This window comes from Monomorium pharaonis, chromosome 10 (assembly GCF_013373865.1).
Source record: "Monomorium pharaonis isolate MP-MQ-018 chromosome 10, ASM1337386v2, whole genome shotgun sequence".
Lineage (NCBI taxonomy): Eukaryota > Metazoa > Arthropoda > Insecta > Hymenoptera > Formicidae > Monomorium > Monomorium pharaonis.
In genome coordinates, this window is record NC_050476.1 from 14,826,195 (window position 1) to 14,842,060 (window position 15,866).

General features: G+C 39.8%; 1 protein-coding gene across 2 annotated transcripts in view; it reads right to left on the reverse strand.

Annotated features, from left to right (window-relative positions):
* The window catches only part of LOC118647549 (putative nuclease HARBI1), a 47,275-nt gene continuing 31,409 nt past the window's right edge, over positions 1-15,866 (reverse strand). For both annotated transcript variants that reach the window (XM_036292618.1, XM_036292617.1), the window contains 4 exons: positions 2,108-2,342; positions 1,242-1,387; positions 998-1,145; positions 1-804 (listed from right to left, as the gene is read on the reverse strand). In XM_036292618.1, the coding sequence (XP_036148511.1) occupies positions 6-804; positions 998-1,145; positions 1,242-1,380 (1,086 nt within the window). In that variant the 5' untranslated portion in view covers positions 1,381-1,387; positions 2,108-2,342 and the 3' untranslated portion in view covers positions 1-5. The remainder of the gene's footprint in view (positions 805-997; positions 1,146-1,241; positions 1,388-2,107; positions 2,343-15,866) is intronic.

Below are 15,866 nucleotides of genomic sequence, written 5' to 3' on the forward strand. Positions count from 1 at the left end.
AAAAATTATATACAATTACATATTTTATTACAAAAATTTACAATAACTGAGAAATAAAATCTCTTTTTTTCTGCTCCATTTATAAATGGATTGTCGTTATTAATTTCCATTTCTATTGGATCACATTCCATAGGTTCATCTTCATTTTCTATACATATGTTATGTAAGATACAACACGCAATTATAATTAAGGGTATCATTTCCGTATTGTACATATAAACATATCGTAATTTTCTAAATCTTCCTTTTAACATTCCAAATGCACGTTCAATAACTACACGTGTTTTTGACAATTTTGTGTTAAAGTTTCTTTGTAAACGGTTTAAATGACCGTTATCTCGATAAGGAGTTAACATATATTTTGACAAAGGATATGCTGAATCAGCTAAAAGATGATATTGATTTTGAAAGTATCTATTTTCATCTTGTGTTATCAATTCCTTAATATCGCTTAAACGCCAAACTCTTGCGTCATGTACACTACCGCATATTCCCGTAAAAACATCTATAAATCTTAACTTATAATCGCAAATTCCTTGTAATACTAATGAATGGTAATCTTTACGGTTAATATAATTGTCCGAATTTTCTATAGGTGCACTTATAGCTATATGGGAGTCATCAATTGCTCCAATCACTCCAGGAAAATCACTTAATGCACGAAATTCTCTTTCAAGGTTAACCATTTTATAAGGTTCAGGCCATTTAATATATGTATGAACATCTTCAACTAGTAGCATAGCAACTTCAAATACAGAATTCCAAACGGTGTCCTTACATACACCAAATCTATCTGCTACCGATCTGTAACAAAAATTGTACATATATTACGATTTACATCATATTATATTACAGTACATAATTATTTAAAATCAGAATTTTTATTAAAAGTAAAATTTTGTTGCCTTTAAACATAAGAGTGATATATTCAAATGCACTTAGATAAGTTTTTAATTTAAAACATATTAACATATTAACATGTAAAAAACATACTAACCTGTAAACTTCTTGGTTTCCAAGGATCCATAAGGTAATAACTATTTGTTTATCGGGAGACATTTTCTCAGCACTCTGGTGAAGTCCTCCAAGACTTTGTACCAATCTTTCATATGTAGCTTTTTTTAGTCGAAAATGTGATTTGAAATCTATTTAAACAATAATGAAGTTTATTACATTTAATATAATACAAAAATACCTGTACAAAATTAAAACAATAAATTGTATTATAACAAAATCTTTACCTGTTAAAGAATATGCCGATACAATATTTTCAAAAAAATCTGGAACCTTGAAGTGAAATTCTCGTTGATGCGGAAAATTATCATCATCGTCATCTGATGGGTGATCACAAAATAAGTCCCACATTCCTTGTATATCCATGTCTTGTCTGAAAATATTTAATAATAATACAATATAAGGTATGAAAAAAATAATCCAACATTTTGTTCATAAATGTTAATAGATTTGTATATAGCGTTAAGTAAAGTGCACAAACAAAATTTTTTTTATTGTGTTTACAGTATATCTCAATTTACTATGCACTTGTATTACAAATTAAAAAAATTTATTGTAAACATTATTATTAGTTTCACAGTGAAATATTGATGCATAATATTTATACATAAAGATATATGATTTTTTAAAATAATGATAACACCATGTAACTTATCATTAACAGTTGTTACAAGAAAGAAAAATATTTATACTTAAATTTTTATTTTACTTGTAATCTAAAAAATATTATTAATAATGATTTATTTAGTAATTTTACATAATTTATCTCATTTGTTTCAAAGTTTTAACACCATCCGTTTAATAAAAGATGACTTTTCTAATATATATGTTAATTAATAATAAATAATAACATTTATTGAGAATCAATGTTTAATTAAAATATTATATTAGGTTTTGAAATAATACCGTTATGATAGAAACTTGATAGACAAAATAAATATTTGTAAATAAAATAATCTCTGATATTACTTAGACAATACTTTAAAAATACATGATTGTGTTACATATAATTACTATTTTAAAGTTAATAATCTTATCATACATTAAAAACAGATTATTTTTAATTGTAATAATCAAATTATTTATGTCGTACTTTTTAGGTTACCTGCTACAAACTCACGGAACTCGCAACTCGCAACTTGCTTCTTCTTCTTCTTCTTCTTCTTCTTCTTTAACCCGATGGATTTCTGTCTCCGTCGAGACAAAGTACCACGATTTCAAAATTTTATGAGCAGCAGTTGTGGGGGTTAACTGTGCCCTTAACAGGTCTTCTTTGTTTCTCTTGGATAATTTCTAGTCCCCAGGCGTTTCGGGGAATCCATGCGAACCTACAAAGCAGACACCCTGGCGAAAAACTCAACAAATCTCTTATTTATTAGTACATAGCTATAAATTACTGTTTAAATATGTAAATTGCATTCTTCTACGAATTTGATGATGGCTCTAGCTAACTTTTTGTCCAATTTAAGGAACAGGGATTCTATTGTGAAAGGAGCGTAATGTTTATAGTTAAAAAGTTTATTACAGTGTATTTGTCTTGGATATCTTGGAAAGGGCTACCACATTCACACGCCGGAGATTCAATTAGACCGAACTTAAACTTTGTTCTCCCAGTGTATGGATAACCCGCGATCATTCTAGGTAAAACGTTTTGTTGAGCGCGATTCAGACCGTAATTTGATGTCCTTACAATATTCAAATCAACAAAATTCTCCATATAATAAATTCTTGTTCCTATGTTAATCGTACTGAAAAAATCCTCTTCAATCTTGTTATAATCTATTCTCAGAAACCTTAAAATATCCAAAAAAGCAACCCTATCCTCAATGAGTTTCCTGAGAGCTTCTCATCAGCGCGCCATCCTTGGCTGCCGAATCAGCTTTCTCATTACCTGCAATATTTTTGTGAGCTGGGCACCATGAGAAACGCACCCTGCCCCCCTGTTTATGTATATTATTAATTAAATTCCTAATGTCTTCCATCCAGTGATTAAGTTTTACAATCGTGTTTTTATATATGTCTGAGACAGAATTAATAATATCTAAGTTGCTTTTAGAATTTGTACAGATATTAATGTATTTCCATCCTTGAGTTTGTGATATCACTATGGCTTTATAGATTGCCACTAACTCTGCTGTAAAGGAGCTGGTGAAACGATTAAGTTTATATTTATAGCATGAATCAATATGGGGAATAAACACGGCACAGCCAACCAAATGGATATTGTTCTCCAATTCCGTTCTGGATCCATCTGTATATAACACGACCTCTTCTTCTTTGGTACAATTGAATGCTATTAGATTTTTGAAAGCGTTATCGGGGTTGTCACACATCAAGGCCAGTCTGCCCGATCTGAAATCGACATCCACCTCCTCCTGGACGAATGGACGTGGGTAATGGTACACTGGATGGACTTCCCATGTATGAAGGTACCTTTCGTATGGACTAATATGTGGCCATCTTTTCACTAAAAAAGGGACATTCCTATCTGCCAAATGTTTTATTTGTGATGATATGTAAAAATTTTTGATTTTATTTATGATGATCTTATTCTTGAGTTGTATTAGTTTGCAAACATATCTATCCATTTTGATACTTATGCGACCCGTAAGACTTTTTTGCTGGCTATATTTCCAACAAACTCTATTTGGTGTGGACTTAGGTAAACCAATTGCTACTTTATATGCCTGGCATAAGATTCTTTCCAAAATTTTTACATATGAGCAAGCAGCACTTATGTACCACATGCTTTCCCATTCTATCTGAGCTCCCAAAGTTGCGTTCACAAACTTTAAACAGAAAGACGGGCATATGCCCCAAGATGGTCCGGCTACCCATTTTAGTATATTAATGTATTTCATTGATTTGGTTTTTAAATATTCGATGTGATTTCTCCATCTTAGACCAGAATCCAGAATCATACCCAAGTACCTTATCTCCTTACTCATCTCAATTGATCTTAAATCCAGTGTTAGATGACCAGTATTCACAGAAGGTTTTTTCCTGTTGAAGATTATACATTGTGTTTTGGAGATCGATAGTTCTAAGTCAAGTGACTTTAGCCAATCTTCGATGTTTGTAAAAGAGGTAGAGAGTGAGCTCTTGATAGCATCCAGGTCATCACCAGAGCAAACTATTGCCACGTCATCCGCGAATTGAATAGTCTGGCAGTTATATGGTATGTGCCAGAGGATGTCCCTTACGTAGACATTGAACAGAATGGGGCTTAAGGATGAACCCTGGGGAAGGCCCCTCTGGATCCATCTGTTGTCAATCCAAGTACCAGATTCAAAGAAGCTCGCACTTCTTGGTCCCAGGAAGTTCCTGAAGAAAGCCTTATAAGGCCTTGGAATATTGAGATTATTAATCATAGAAAACAAAATATACGGGTTCACGTTGTCGTATGCAGATCTTATATCCAAAAAGAGGGCCCCCGACATTTGCCCTCTAGAAAAAGCTCTACAGACTTCCAGGTTCAGCAATGCCAAGCAATCCTCACAAGATTTGCCCCTCCTGAAGCCGAACTGTATTTTAGGCAACAGTTTCTCTTTTTCAACGTATCTATCGAATCTGTTTAAAATCAACTTTTCAAATACTTTTAAGATGTTGGGTGCTAGAGAGATGGGTCTGAAGCCACCCTTATTTTGCTTAGGAATCAGGACCACGTCCACCTTTCGCCAATTCGTTGGAAAGGATTCATCCACAATTATCTTGTTAAATATAAACAAAAGCAACTCAATTGGCTTGATAGGCAATAGTTTGAGGAGAGCGTTGCTTATACAATCCGGCCCTGGAGAACTTTCAGATTTTAAATTGTTAATGATTGATAAAAGTTCGTACATATTGAACTGTATCTCAAAGTCTATAGGGGGGACAGGAGTTATTAGATCATCAAAAGGTTGGCTCACCCAGTCAGGAGCTATGTTATTAATGGTTCCGTATATCTCCGGTGTGACATGTTTCACAGGAGAACCAACGGAGTTCAGAAATGAACTTTTTCTGAACGAACTAATGACTTGCCAAAAATTTCTGGTGCCGAAGCTGGAGTTCAAGTCGTTTACTAATTTCCTAAAGTTTTGGTTTTTCCTTTTATTGATCAACTTCCTGGTGTCCTCTGAGACTTTCCTATATGTTTGCAAATTATACCGGGAGTGGCATTTCCTAAGGTTCTCATAGGCAACTCTCCTTTTCTCCACCGCTCGTTTGCATTCCTCGTCCCACCAAGGCTTATCCTGGGTTCTGCCTTCCCTTCTAATTGCTGGTGTATATCTGTACTGACATTTTCGAAGGTCGAATCCTTTCTTCATACCATTACCATCCAACAGGATAGCTCCAGAACGGATTGCACTTCCGATTATCATTTCCTCCCATTCTGAGTAGAGATCAGCTCCCTTTTTTTCGGTGTTCACCGGGGAAGATGCAGCCTCTGATGTGGCCTCTAAAAATCTATCCTTGTCCATATGAGAAATATCCAATTTCCTTCTTGAGAATATTCCTGGAGAAGGGTCGGACTTAAACTTTTTAATTTGAGAAGAAGAATTCCCAATCAAAAACGAAATCGGAATGTGGTCGCTGCCCGTCGGGTATGGGCCGACCGACCAAGATGAAGCAGATAGAAATTGTCCAGATACCAGAGTCAAATCTGGTACACTTGCATAGTTCGAGTTGGCCGAAATCCTAGTGCACGATCCGTCATTCAAGATCATGAATGGGGATCCAGCCACGCTCTCGCCCAAAGCCTTACCCGCCGAGTTTGTAACGGAGGATCCCCAAGCTATGTTTTGAGCATTAAAATCTCCACATATGCAGACGTTGAATTCTGACAACAAACCCGACAGAACCGAAAAAATCTTGTTCCATGACTTCCTGTTTACAAGATTAGAAGGAGGTCTGTATAAGGATACAAACAACATACTCTTTTTAGACTTTTTCTTGTCCATAATGGATACTGCTGTGTACTCAATATCAGGGGGCAAACCAATATTTAAAGATTTGGCATCCAGATTGCTTTTGGCCAGGATAGCCGTACCACTGCCAATCGCGTCCGCAATTCTGTCCTTCCTAAAAAGGTTATAGTTATTAAAGGATATTTTATTCCTCGGAGAGAGCCAAGTTTCCTGTAGGCATATTAGATCGTAATCCATGATCAGGTTAGATAGTTCCTGCTTTTTTCCGATGATGCCTCTAGAATTCCATTGAAGAACTTTTAGATCCATTTCTAACAGACGATGTGTGAAACTCTGCCCTCTTATATACAACAGAACTTAGTGTTATTGGGGATCTTCATTTCCTAAAATTGAGGCAGCAGCAAAAACAAATTCCCTCCATTTATTTTCCAGAGGTTTTTTTGAGATTAAAAGATTAGTGATATCCTTCAGAATAGCACCCGTATTCAAATTCTTTTCGTTGCGGTAAATACTGCTAAAGTTTGGAATCACACACGACTCCAGTGATTGTCTTCTTGAGCCACGTTCCCTGGAACGTATCGAGGATGCTCGAGAGTTTTGAGATCCCCTGCGGTGACTAATATATTCAATTTCGGTTAATGAAGCTGGTTTTTCACTCGAAGTCGCTTGTTTTACCAAAAAAAGGTTGAGGTTATCTTAGTTTTGCTGAGACAAACAGTTCCTTGTTGTTGTAGGTGGATATATAATTTCATCTCTGCTCATTGTTTCTTGGTTTGGGAATGGTCTTCTATCCCTTTTAGATTTTGTAGAAAACGTCCTGTTCAAATTGACCAGATTGTTAGAGTAATTTGATTGTTCATCACGGTTGTTCTGAATAAACTAGCCCATGTAGGCTGAAGTCTTAAAAATGTGTGTGACTTGAACGGTAGAAGTAATTTCCTTACTTTTTATTAGACGTTTCGCTGAAAATTGAGAACAATTTGTATAGGTCATGACATGGTTAATTAGTTTAAAGTGGAGGAAGGATGGACATCTTGTGTCCAGGGCACCATGATCGCCTCCACAATTGGAGCATCTCAGTAACTCATCTTTACAGTCGCGTAACTCATGGGGTCCACCGCATTTCTCGCATCTGGGCGATCCCCTACAAAGCTTGCTTGAATGCCCCCATCTACAACAGTTGGTACATTTCTTTACCTTATTGATATAAGGTAGTACCTTATGTTTAACTTTATATAAGAAAATGTATTCTGGAAGTAGATTAAATTCAAATATAATTTTCATTGATGATGGTTTTAGTACGTTGTTATTTTTCCGGTCTACAAATTTCAGACGCTCTACTTAAATTTAGTTATATTCAATTTATACTGATAAATATTCGGCCACTCCAAGCCCTCCAAGAATTCCTCTTCTAAAATATCTGGAGAAATATCCCTAATTACTCCTGTGCGCAGCACCTTAAAGCTCGGTATGTAGGCTATCCAATCATTAGGGAGGAGATCCTCCGTATCTAAAAACTTGTTTGCCTCTTCCAGAGACCCAAAATTGATGCTGTTTAAATTTTTCCCTTTTCTTCTGATATTCAGAATATTATCATATATATGATTATTGTTTGATTCCTTTTTTTTTCTGTAAAGGATTTGGCCTATACTTGTAGGATGTAAGTTGCCAACATTCAATCCTGGTCTGCCCGGCAAGGATTCTACAAAGATGATAAAGGGTCCTGTGTTTGATTTTGAATACCGCCGGTTGCTACGCTGAGATTTCAAAAAGTTCAGTCTTTCCGATGCTTTATCCGTATATCAGTATTCACTGATGGTTCACTGGCCGTATTTCCTATAATAACCTCTTTAACTGCTTCAGGTGTGAAGTGTGTTGGATGAGTATATTCCAAAGGTAACGACTTGTCATGCATGCTCACATCTTTAGGCGAGATGTCAGATCTCGGGGAGACATGTCTGTGTTTCTTATTGGGAGGTGCGTTCTGATTTTCCAACGCAGCAATATGAGCAGATGATATAGGCTTATTAAAATCACAGCTTCCGTTTTTAGACATCCTGACGTTTTCTCAAAAACCGAGATTACCAACAGGTCGAAACTCGGTTAAAAAACAGTAAATAAGCTTACTAAACTAGATAATATTTGATAGTAATAAATAAGAGACGCTTAGGTAATTAGGCATATAAAAACTATGAACCCGTTTACCTATATATCAATTTGCGCAGCGCAATATAGAGGGTATTATCACAGTTGCCTTATAGGACTATAAATATTAAATTATAAATAAATAAGTAGAGAAGAATGATTATAATCACACGGTTGTAGATTCCTGTAAATATATATATCAATTGGTTCCTAGAAATGCGCAATGACAAAACTCATGTGCATATCCATATACATTATGATAAAATATTAAAACATAATACCTATAAAAAGAACAATGCATAAAGACAGTAGATATCAAACATTTGCAATAACTAGTACTAGAGCATAGTCTTTGGAAGCACCAAACTTTATGTGACAATCTACTACCCCTATAATCATTTCTGCTGTGACAAATGTTGGCAACAGATTCTGTTGCCAAAAAGGCGACAAATGAGAAACATATCTTGTCATTGCAAACACTATTAGCAGATATTCAGCAAATATTTAGCAACGTCTGTCATCAGAATACAATGACAAAATAATAGTGAACTGCGGGCAGATTTATTGAAAGTATTGATAACAGATTGACGACAAACACCAAAGTGCAAACAATGTCAGCAAATTGCCTGTAGAAATGCAACAACATTTGTGTGTCAAAGTACGCGACAGATTGATACCAGAAATGCAGCAGATCTGTCGAAATGTCAAATTGGCAATAAAAAGTGCGGCACCGTCGATAGGCGGCTTATTTTCTCGGGAGTAAAATGCAGTCAACTCGCTACATAAAGACCACTCGCAGCGCGAAGGTAAGCAAAAATTATCTTCCTTCGCTGCGCCTGCGGAAGAGTCCGATGTGGCGGAGGACCGCTACATTATACTTTTATGATACAGAACTGGTAGTATTTTTATTTTTTTGGAATGAGATTTAACTACAAAGAAATTTAATGAAATTAATTGCACCTAGAATAGGTAATATACCTGCGATATAAAGGGAGAAAATAGATAGGTCAATTGAGGCCCCCCTATAGGAAATATTAGATCTCAGCAAACACAGTTACATAACATCAATGTTGGCACAATAAAACGGGAAGTAACACGCAATATAATATGTGCGTTACATGTAACGTCTATGTTAATTGTAATTTCCCACTCATACAATGTTATAGTTATATTATATAAATATAACATGTAACTGAGATAAAACATAAATGTTATGCAACGATTATATTTTAATTATATGACTGTAATCTTATATTGAGATTAATGGTTTTATTAAATTTGCTATAAATTTGCAGACTAACCTCAATCTTGCAAACTGAATATCTGGAATGATCAATTACATATTATTGAAAATAATTACAAAATATAGCTGTACAATATTTTCTACTGCCAAATTGTAAATTTAGTATAAAATTTAATGGAAAAATAAAAAAGATTGCCTCGAATAAAATAGATCTTGTGTCTCATGCAGCAAGACACAGCGATAAGACTTCCTTGGGCTTGGTGGATGGTCTGGATCGCGCTGAAACTCAGAATCGTCGCACCGTCGCATTAATCACGATCACACTTAACAATTAAGTCAGTACCGCTCGAGTACACCGGCACCATCAGACTCGTTCTGTCAGAACACCGGCAGCGGATTGCGTCACAAAATGGCACTGCCAAAAGCTTTCTCGCGTAATTTAAATATAATATCAATATAATAGATCTGTATTGCACAATACGAATATTATATAAAATATTATATAATATCAATATAACTTCAATATAAAATTCGTTATATAAGTGTTGTTATGTTACTATTATTTCAATATTGCGAATAAATAACAAAAAAATGTAAAAATTAATATAAAACCGTTATATTGTACTCGGATAACAATCTAGATTGCATTAACATGATTGTAAGGTAACATTTGTTATCTCACATGTTACTTCTGTGCAATGTTGCGTCTATATTCTGTGTTTGCTGGGATGCTAAGGAGAGGGTTGGGTAAATTATTTAATCTGTTCCTACTCCTGAATTAATAAATCTTCCCAGGAGATTGCTTACATCGATTCTCAAATAAAATTATAACTGTGATGAAAGAAGAAATGAAAAGATTCGACAAATCTGTTGCCAATCTATCATCATTTATGAATACAGATCTGTTGCATATTTGGCGCAAATCTGTGAGTTTACGTTGCAACATCTGTTCTCAATTTGCTGCGTGAACTTGTCATTGTATTGCTAGTGACAGGTCTGCTCTGGTGTTGCACCCAATTTGATATCAGGATTTGATAACAATTTTTGCTTGCAATTGGGGCGCACTCGAGGACACAGTAGGCCATGGTTTTGGCAGCCTGATTCCGCAAGAAATTTTTAGCAGTTTGCTGACAATTTGGTAGCAAATGGTTAGCTGGGTAGTTTACACCGAGCACTTGGTACGCGTATCAAGTAGTGAATTTAAGCTGATCAGCCAATGATTAAACACATTCACTAGTTATTTATTATTTGATACGCGTACCAAGTGCTCGGTGTAAACTAGTAGAATGAAACAAATACACGATATTTATGATCTTGAGACTGTAAAGGTTATTGCGATGTATTATATATGTAAAACATTATGCTAGTTACTTGCTAGTTTGAAGAAAAATGGCGAACGTGAGAATACCTACTTTTTTAGTGCTCTAATTTTGACAGTGCCAGTTCAGTGCATTGGATGTATGCAGACACCAGTGCATCGTTTTGAAGGGAGCGTCCCAGATGCGCACAGTAAATAAACGGACACAGCAGGCTGAGTGAAACGGACACAGTAACAAACGGACACAGACCAAACGGACACAGTAATAAACGGACACAGTAACAAACGGACACCGTAACAAACGGACACAGACCAAATGCGCACAGAGCAAAACGGACACAGTGCGAAACGGACACAGTAACAAACGAACACAGACCAAATGCGCACAGAGCGAAACGGACACAGTGCGAAACGGACACAGACCAAATGCGCACGGACCAAATGCACACGGACCAAATGCGTACACTGCACATGCGCACACTGCACGTGCGCACGGACCAAATGCAATCCATGTACATTGCAAGCAGAGTAAAGTCCACATAGGTTAGCGACTTGGACGGGGTGGGTGCGGGAAGGGGGCCAAAGGCCCCCCTTGCACCCCTCCGTGTGTGTGTGTGTGTGTGTGTGCGTGCAAAGCATTCACTGCATCACATGGGTTTGCGACTTTCCGTGTATGCATTTGGTCTGTGCGCATGTGCAGTGTGCGCATTTGGTCTGTGCGCATGTGCAGTGTGCGCATTTGGTCTGTGTCCGTTTCGCACTGTGTCCGTTTCGCTCTGTGCGCATTTGGTCTGTGTCTGTTTCGCACTGTGTCCGTTTCGCTCTGTGTGCATTTGGTCTGTGTCCGTTTGTTACTGTGTCCGTTTCGCACTGTGTCCGTTTGTTACTGTGTCCGTTTCGCACTGTGTCCGTTTATTACTGTGTCCGTTTGGTCTGTGTTTGTTTGTTACTGTGTCCGTTTCACTCAGCTTGCTGTGTCCGTTTATTACTGTGCGCATCTGGGACTCACTTGTTTTGAATGTTTGGTTTCAAATTCAACAAAATAAGCGGTTAGATAACATCCCAGCGAACACAGAATATATATAGACGCGACATTGCACAGAAGTAACATGTGAGATAACAAATGTTACCTTACAATCATGTTAATGCAATCTAGATTGTTATCCGAGTACAATATAACGGTTTTATATTAATTTTTACATTTTTTTGTTATTTATTCGCAATATTGAAATAATAGTAACATAACAACACTTATATAACGGATTTTATATTAAAGTTATATTGATATTATATAATATTTTATATAATATTCGTATTGCGCAATACAGATCTATTATATTGATATTATATTTAAATTACGCGAGAAAGCTTTTGGCAGTGCCATTTCGTGACGCGATACATATCCGCTGCCGCCCACATAGAAATAAAACCTCCAGTAGACGTCTAATGGACGTCTGCCATGGAAGTATAAACTTCCAGCGGACGTCCATTAGACGTCCAATATAGGCCGGTATTCATAGTCGGGTCTTATATTTAAGATCATCTTAAGTACTGTTTTAAGATGCCATCAACCAATCACAGAGCCGTATTAGCATCTTAAGACATTGCTTGAGACGATCTTGAAATAAGATTTGACTATGAATACCGGCCATAGAGCCATTAGAAATCCACAGTTCCGCATTGTGGACGTCCATTAGACCTTCATTAGAGGTCGTCAAAGAGATCTATTAGACGTTGTGTGGATCATTAATAGAGGCTTCACGGAGCCTCGATGGATGACTGACGGACGTTTCATGGATCATTAGTAGAAGCTTCATGGAACCTCGATAGATGATTGACAAAATAAAAATTTAAAATAAAAATTTTATTTCTTTTAAATTATTTTTATCAACAGTACATACTAAATTTAGGACAAATTTTTATTAATTAATTAAATTTAAATTATATTATTTTATTTTATTCTTACTTGCCTCTGGTTTTGAACACGGGACCTTAGGATTACGAACCTTGTACTTTATCTGCTATGCCAATTTGACTCATCGATATGGGTACTTGTTATTGTCTACATATACATATATATATGTTATAAACTGACGCAATTATATTATTTTTTATAAAAGCAATTAAATTTTGCAAAACATATTAAAAATAAATAGCATTAATTTATTTACTTATTAATTTTATTGTTAAATTTATCTTTTTCCACAACCTATAATAATTTGATGGAAATTGCGATCTATTTAGCATTAATACTTTGAAGCGTTCAAATGGATAATTAGATAATTTTAACTATATAGATCATATATTCTAAGAAAAATTGAATAGTACACTTATTATTCTGTTTTTGTATTCAGTAGATAATAAATTTAGATTTTGTGCATTTTTTGTGCGCAGTAATTGTAGACAAACCGTTATTTTTGAAAACATCTTTATGATAATTTTTTTTTAATATCAAATGGATTTCTCATTCAGGATGTTATAGTGTTGTCTGATTTCTGAATCAACTACGACGCGCATGGACGGCTCAAAAATCGGACAGCATTGTAATATCTTTTATGAGATATTAAGCTGATATCATTTAGCTGATATCATAAGGATAACATTTTCAAGAAACTTTGTAACGAGTCGTTCCTCCGCTACCGCTAGAGCGGAGGTAAGGCCGTTACCCCCACCTCGCGCAGGTTCCCTCCGCTCTTCTCGCCTTCCCTCACCACCGAGTGGAGGGTATATAAGCCCTCCACCCGAGACCGGAGTCAGAGCTTCCCCGGCCTGCGAAGTGAGCAGACCGTTCCTCCTGGCGAACTGAGCCAGGCATCCTCGAGCGCATATTGAGCGCCGTCACCTAACCTAGCGATCCTACCCGGGCACGCAGTGAGTGCCTTCCCGGCCGCGTATTGAGGGGCCGCACACCGCCACGCTCCGTACTCGAGCTCTCGGCCGCACACTGAGCGGTCGCCGTCGTCCCGACCCGGGGACTCCGCACTGAGGAGAAACCGGTGCCGCGACTGTCACCACGCGGGGTGACAACGGCAGCGCGATCGAACAGCTGATGCGCCGATCAGCTGAGACCGGGTAGCGAACCGCGCCGCCAACCGCACCGCCTTACACGCCGCTGCGCCGCCAGCCAGGCTGGCCACCGTACACCGCCGCGCCGCTAGCACCGGGCCTTAAGGCCATATCGCCGCGCCGCACGTCGCACCGCCGCGACCAACCGTAGCGCCGCGATCCGCCGCCATCACCGACTACACGCCGACCGATCGGCCCGCACACCGCACAGCCAATCAGGGCATCCCGCCGCACGCAGATACACCGGCATCCGCCGCGACACTGTCGCCAGCACCACGCACACGAATACCTCGCACGACGAGAACACACCCGTGTAAATAGTAGCATAAGACATTGTACATAGTAGCATAAGGAATTATTAAATAAACATATTATTATACCGAATACGCCGTCTTCTCATTTATTCGAGCCCGCCGCCCGGACCCTGAATCCCGCGGCTATCCGTAGCCAATAGGCACACAGGATTCAACGGTTACAAAATGGCGCCCGAACAGGGACTCGAATAAGTGAGGATACGAACCGCCGCGATGAGACCCGCCGCAATCAAAGTTAACATTGAGAAATACGACGAAACCGCAGCCGAAGACACTAGTGAAGACGATCTCGAAACCGTCCTGGGGGAAACTCCCCGCGCACGGCGACGAAAGAAAATGTCGGACACAACGGACCTCCTCGACACCGTCCGCAAGTGGGGCATACAATTTGACGGCAAGGATGGGGTCGCCTTCCTGGAACGCTTAAAGGACCTCCGCCTAAGCTACGAGCTAACACACGCGCAACTACAGCGGTGCCTGCCACTATTGTTTAAAGACCAGGCATTGCTGTGGTACCGCAACAACCGAGACGACTGGCATGCATGGGACGACTTTGAACGGAGCTTCCGGCAGTACTTCGCACCCGCCAAGACAAGATTCGAACTCGAGGCCGAGATCGCCCGCCGCACGCAAGGCACCAACGAGACGGCACGGGAATTCGTGACCGCGCTGCAGACACTCATGCGCAGATACGGGCGCATGCCACCGGAAGACAGACTCGAGCGGATATATCACAACCTACGGCCGGAGTATCACCTCTACATCCGTAGGACCGATTTTATCGACCTCTCGGGGATGCTACGACTCGCCGACGACTACGAGCGCGCCCGCCAGTACGAGCGAAGCTACCAGGTACCGGAAAGATCCAAGGACAAGGCGAAGGCCTCCGCCGCCGCCATCGCTCCCGCCTATGACCCTCGCGAGTGCTGCTGGGGCTGCGGCCAGCGCGGGCATACCCGCCGATATTGCAAACGACCGCCGAAGCTGTTTTGCTCTCAGTGCGGCAAAGAAGGGGTGCTGACGCGCAACTGCCACGGCACACCGGGAAACGACAAGCAGGCCGAGGGAACAGAGGGGGGCCCCCGGTCTACCAGCACGGACGCCAGCACCTGAAGAGCCAACTACCGAGCATCAACCCCCGCAACACACCGACCGACCCACGACCACAGGGAAGCATCGAGATCGCTGGCCGCCAGTACACCGCCTTATTGGACTGCGGGGCCGTCCTATCCTACCTGGCACCAGACACCGCCGAGCAGGTGCGACCATACGCCCGAGTACGATCGATCTCCGCCGCCGTACACTTGGCCGATGGCCGAACCACCACGATCAAGGAGGAGCTGCACGCCCAGGTCCGAATAGGCCACTACCGTGGATGGCACACGTTCCATGTGCTGCCAGGCTTGACCTCCGCCGTCATAGCCGGGATAAATCTGCTCCGCAAGGCCGGCTTCCGATGGGACCTACCAGAGATCGCACTATTATCACCGGACGGCGAGGCGACCGCCGGACTCGCCCCATGCACTCCCGCACAGCAGCAAGAGCTCAAAGCCCTCCTAGGGGAGTACCTACCGAAATTCGAGCAACTGCGCGGCACCACACCGCTTACCCAACACCACATACGGCTACACGAGGGACAGGAGCCGATTCGGCAAAGATATCGAACCTTCAATCCCGTTATGCAGAGCATTGTGGACAAGGAGATCGACGCGATGCTCAAGGAGGGGCACATCGAACCAACCAGTAGCCCGTGGAACTCCGGAGTCGTCCGGGCAAAGAAAAAGGATGGGAGATACCGCTTCTGTATAGACTTCCGGAAGGTAACGAAGTAACCGAGAGAGACGCCTATCCACTTCCGC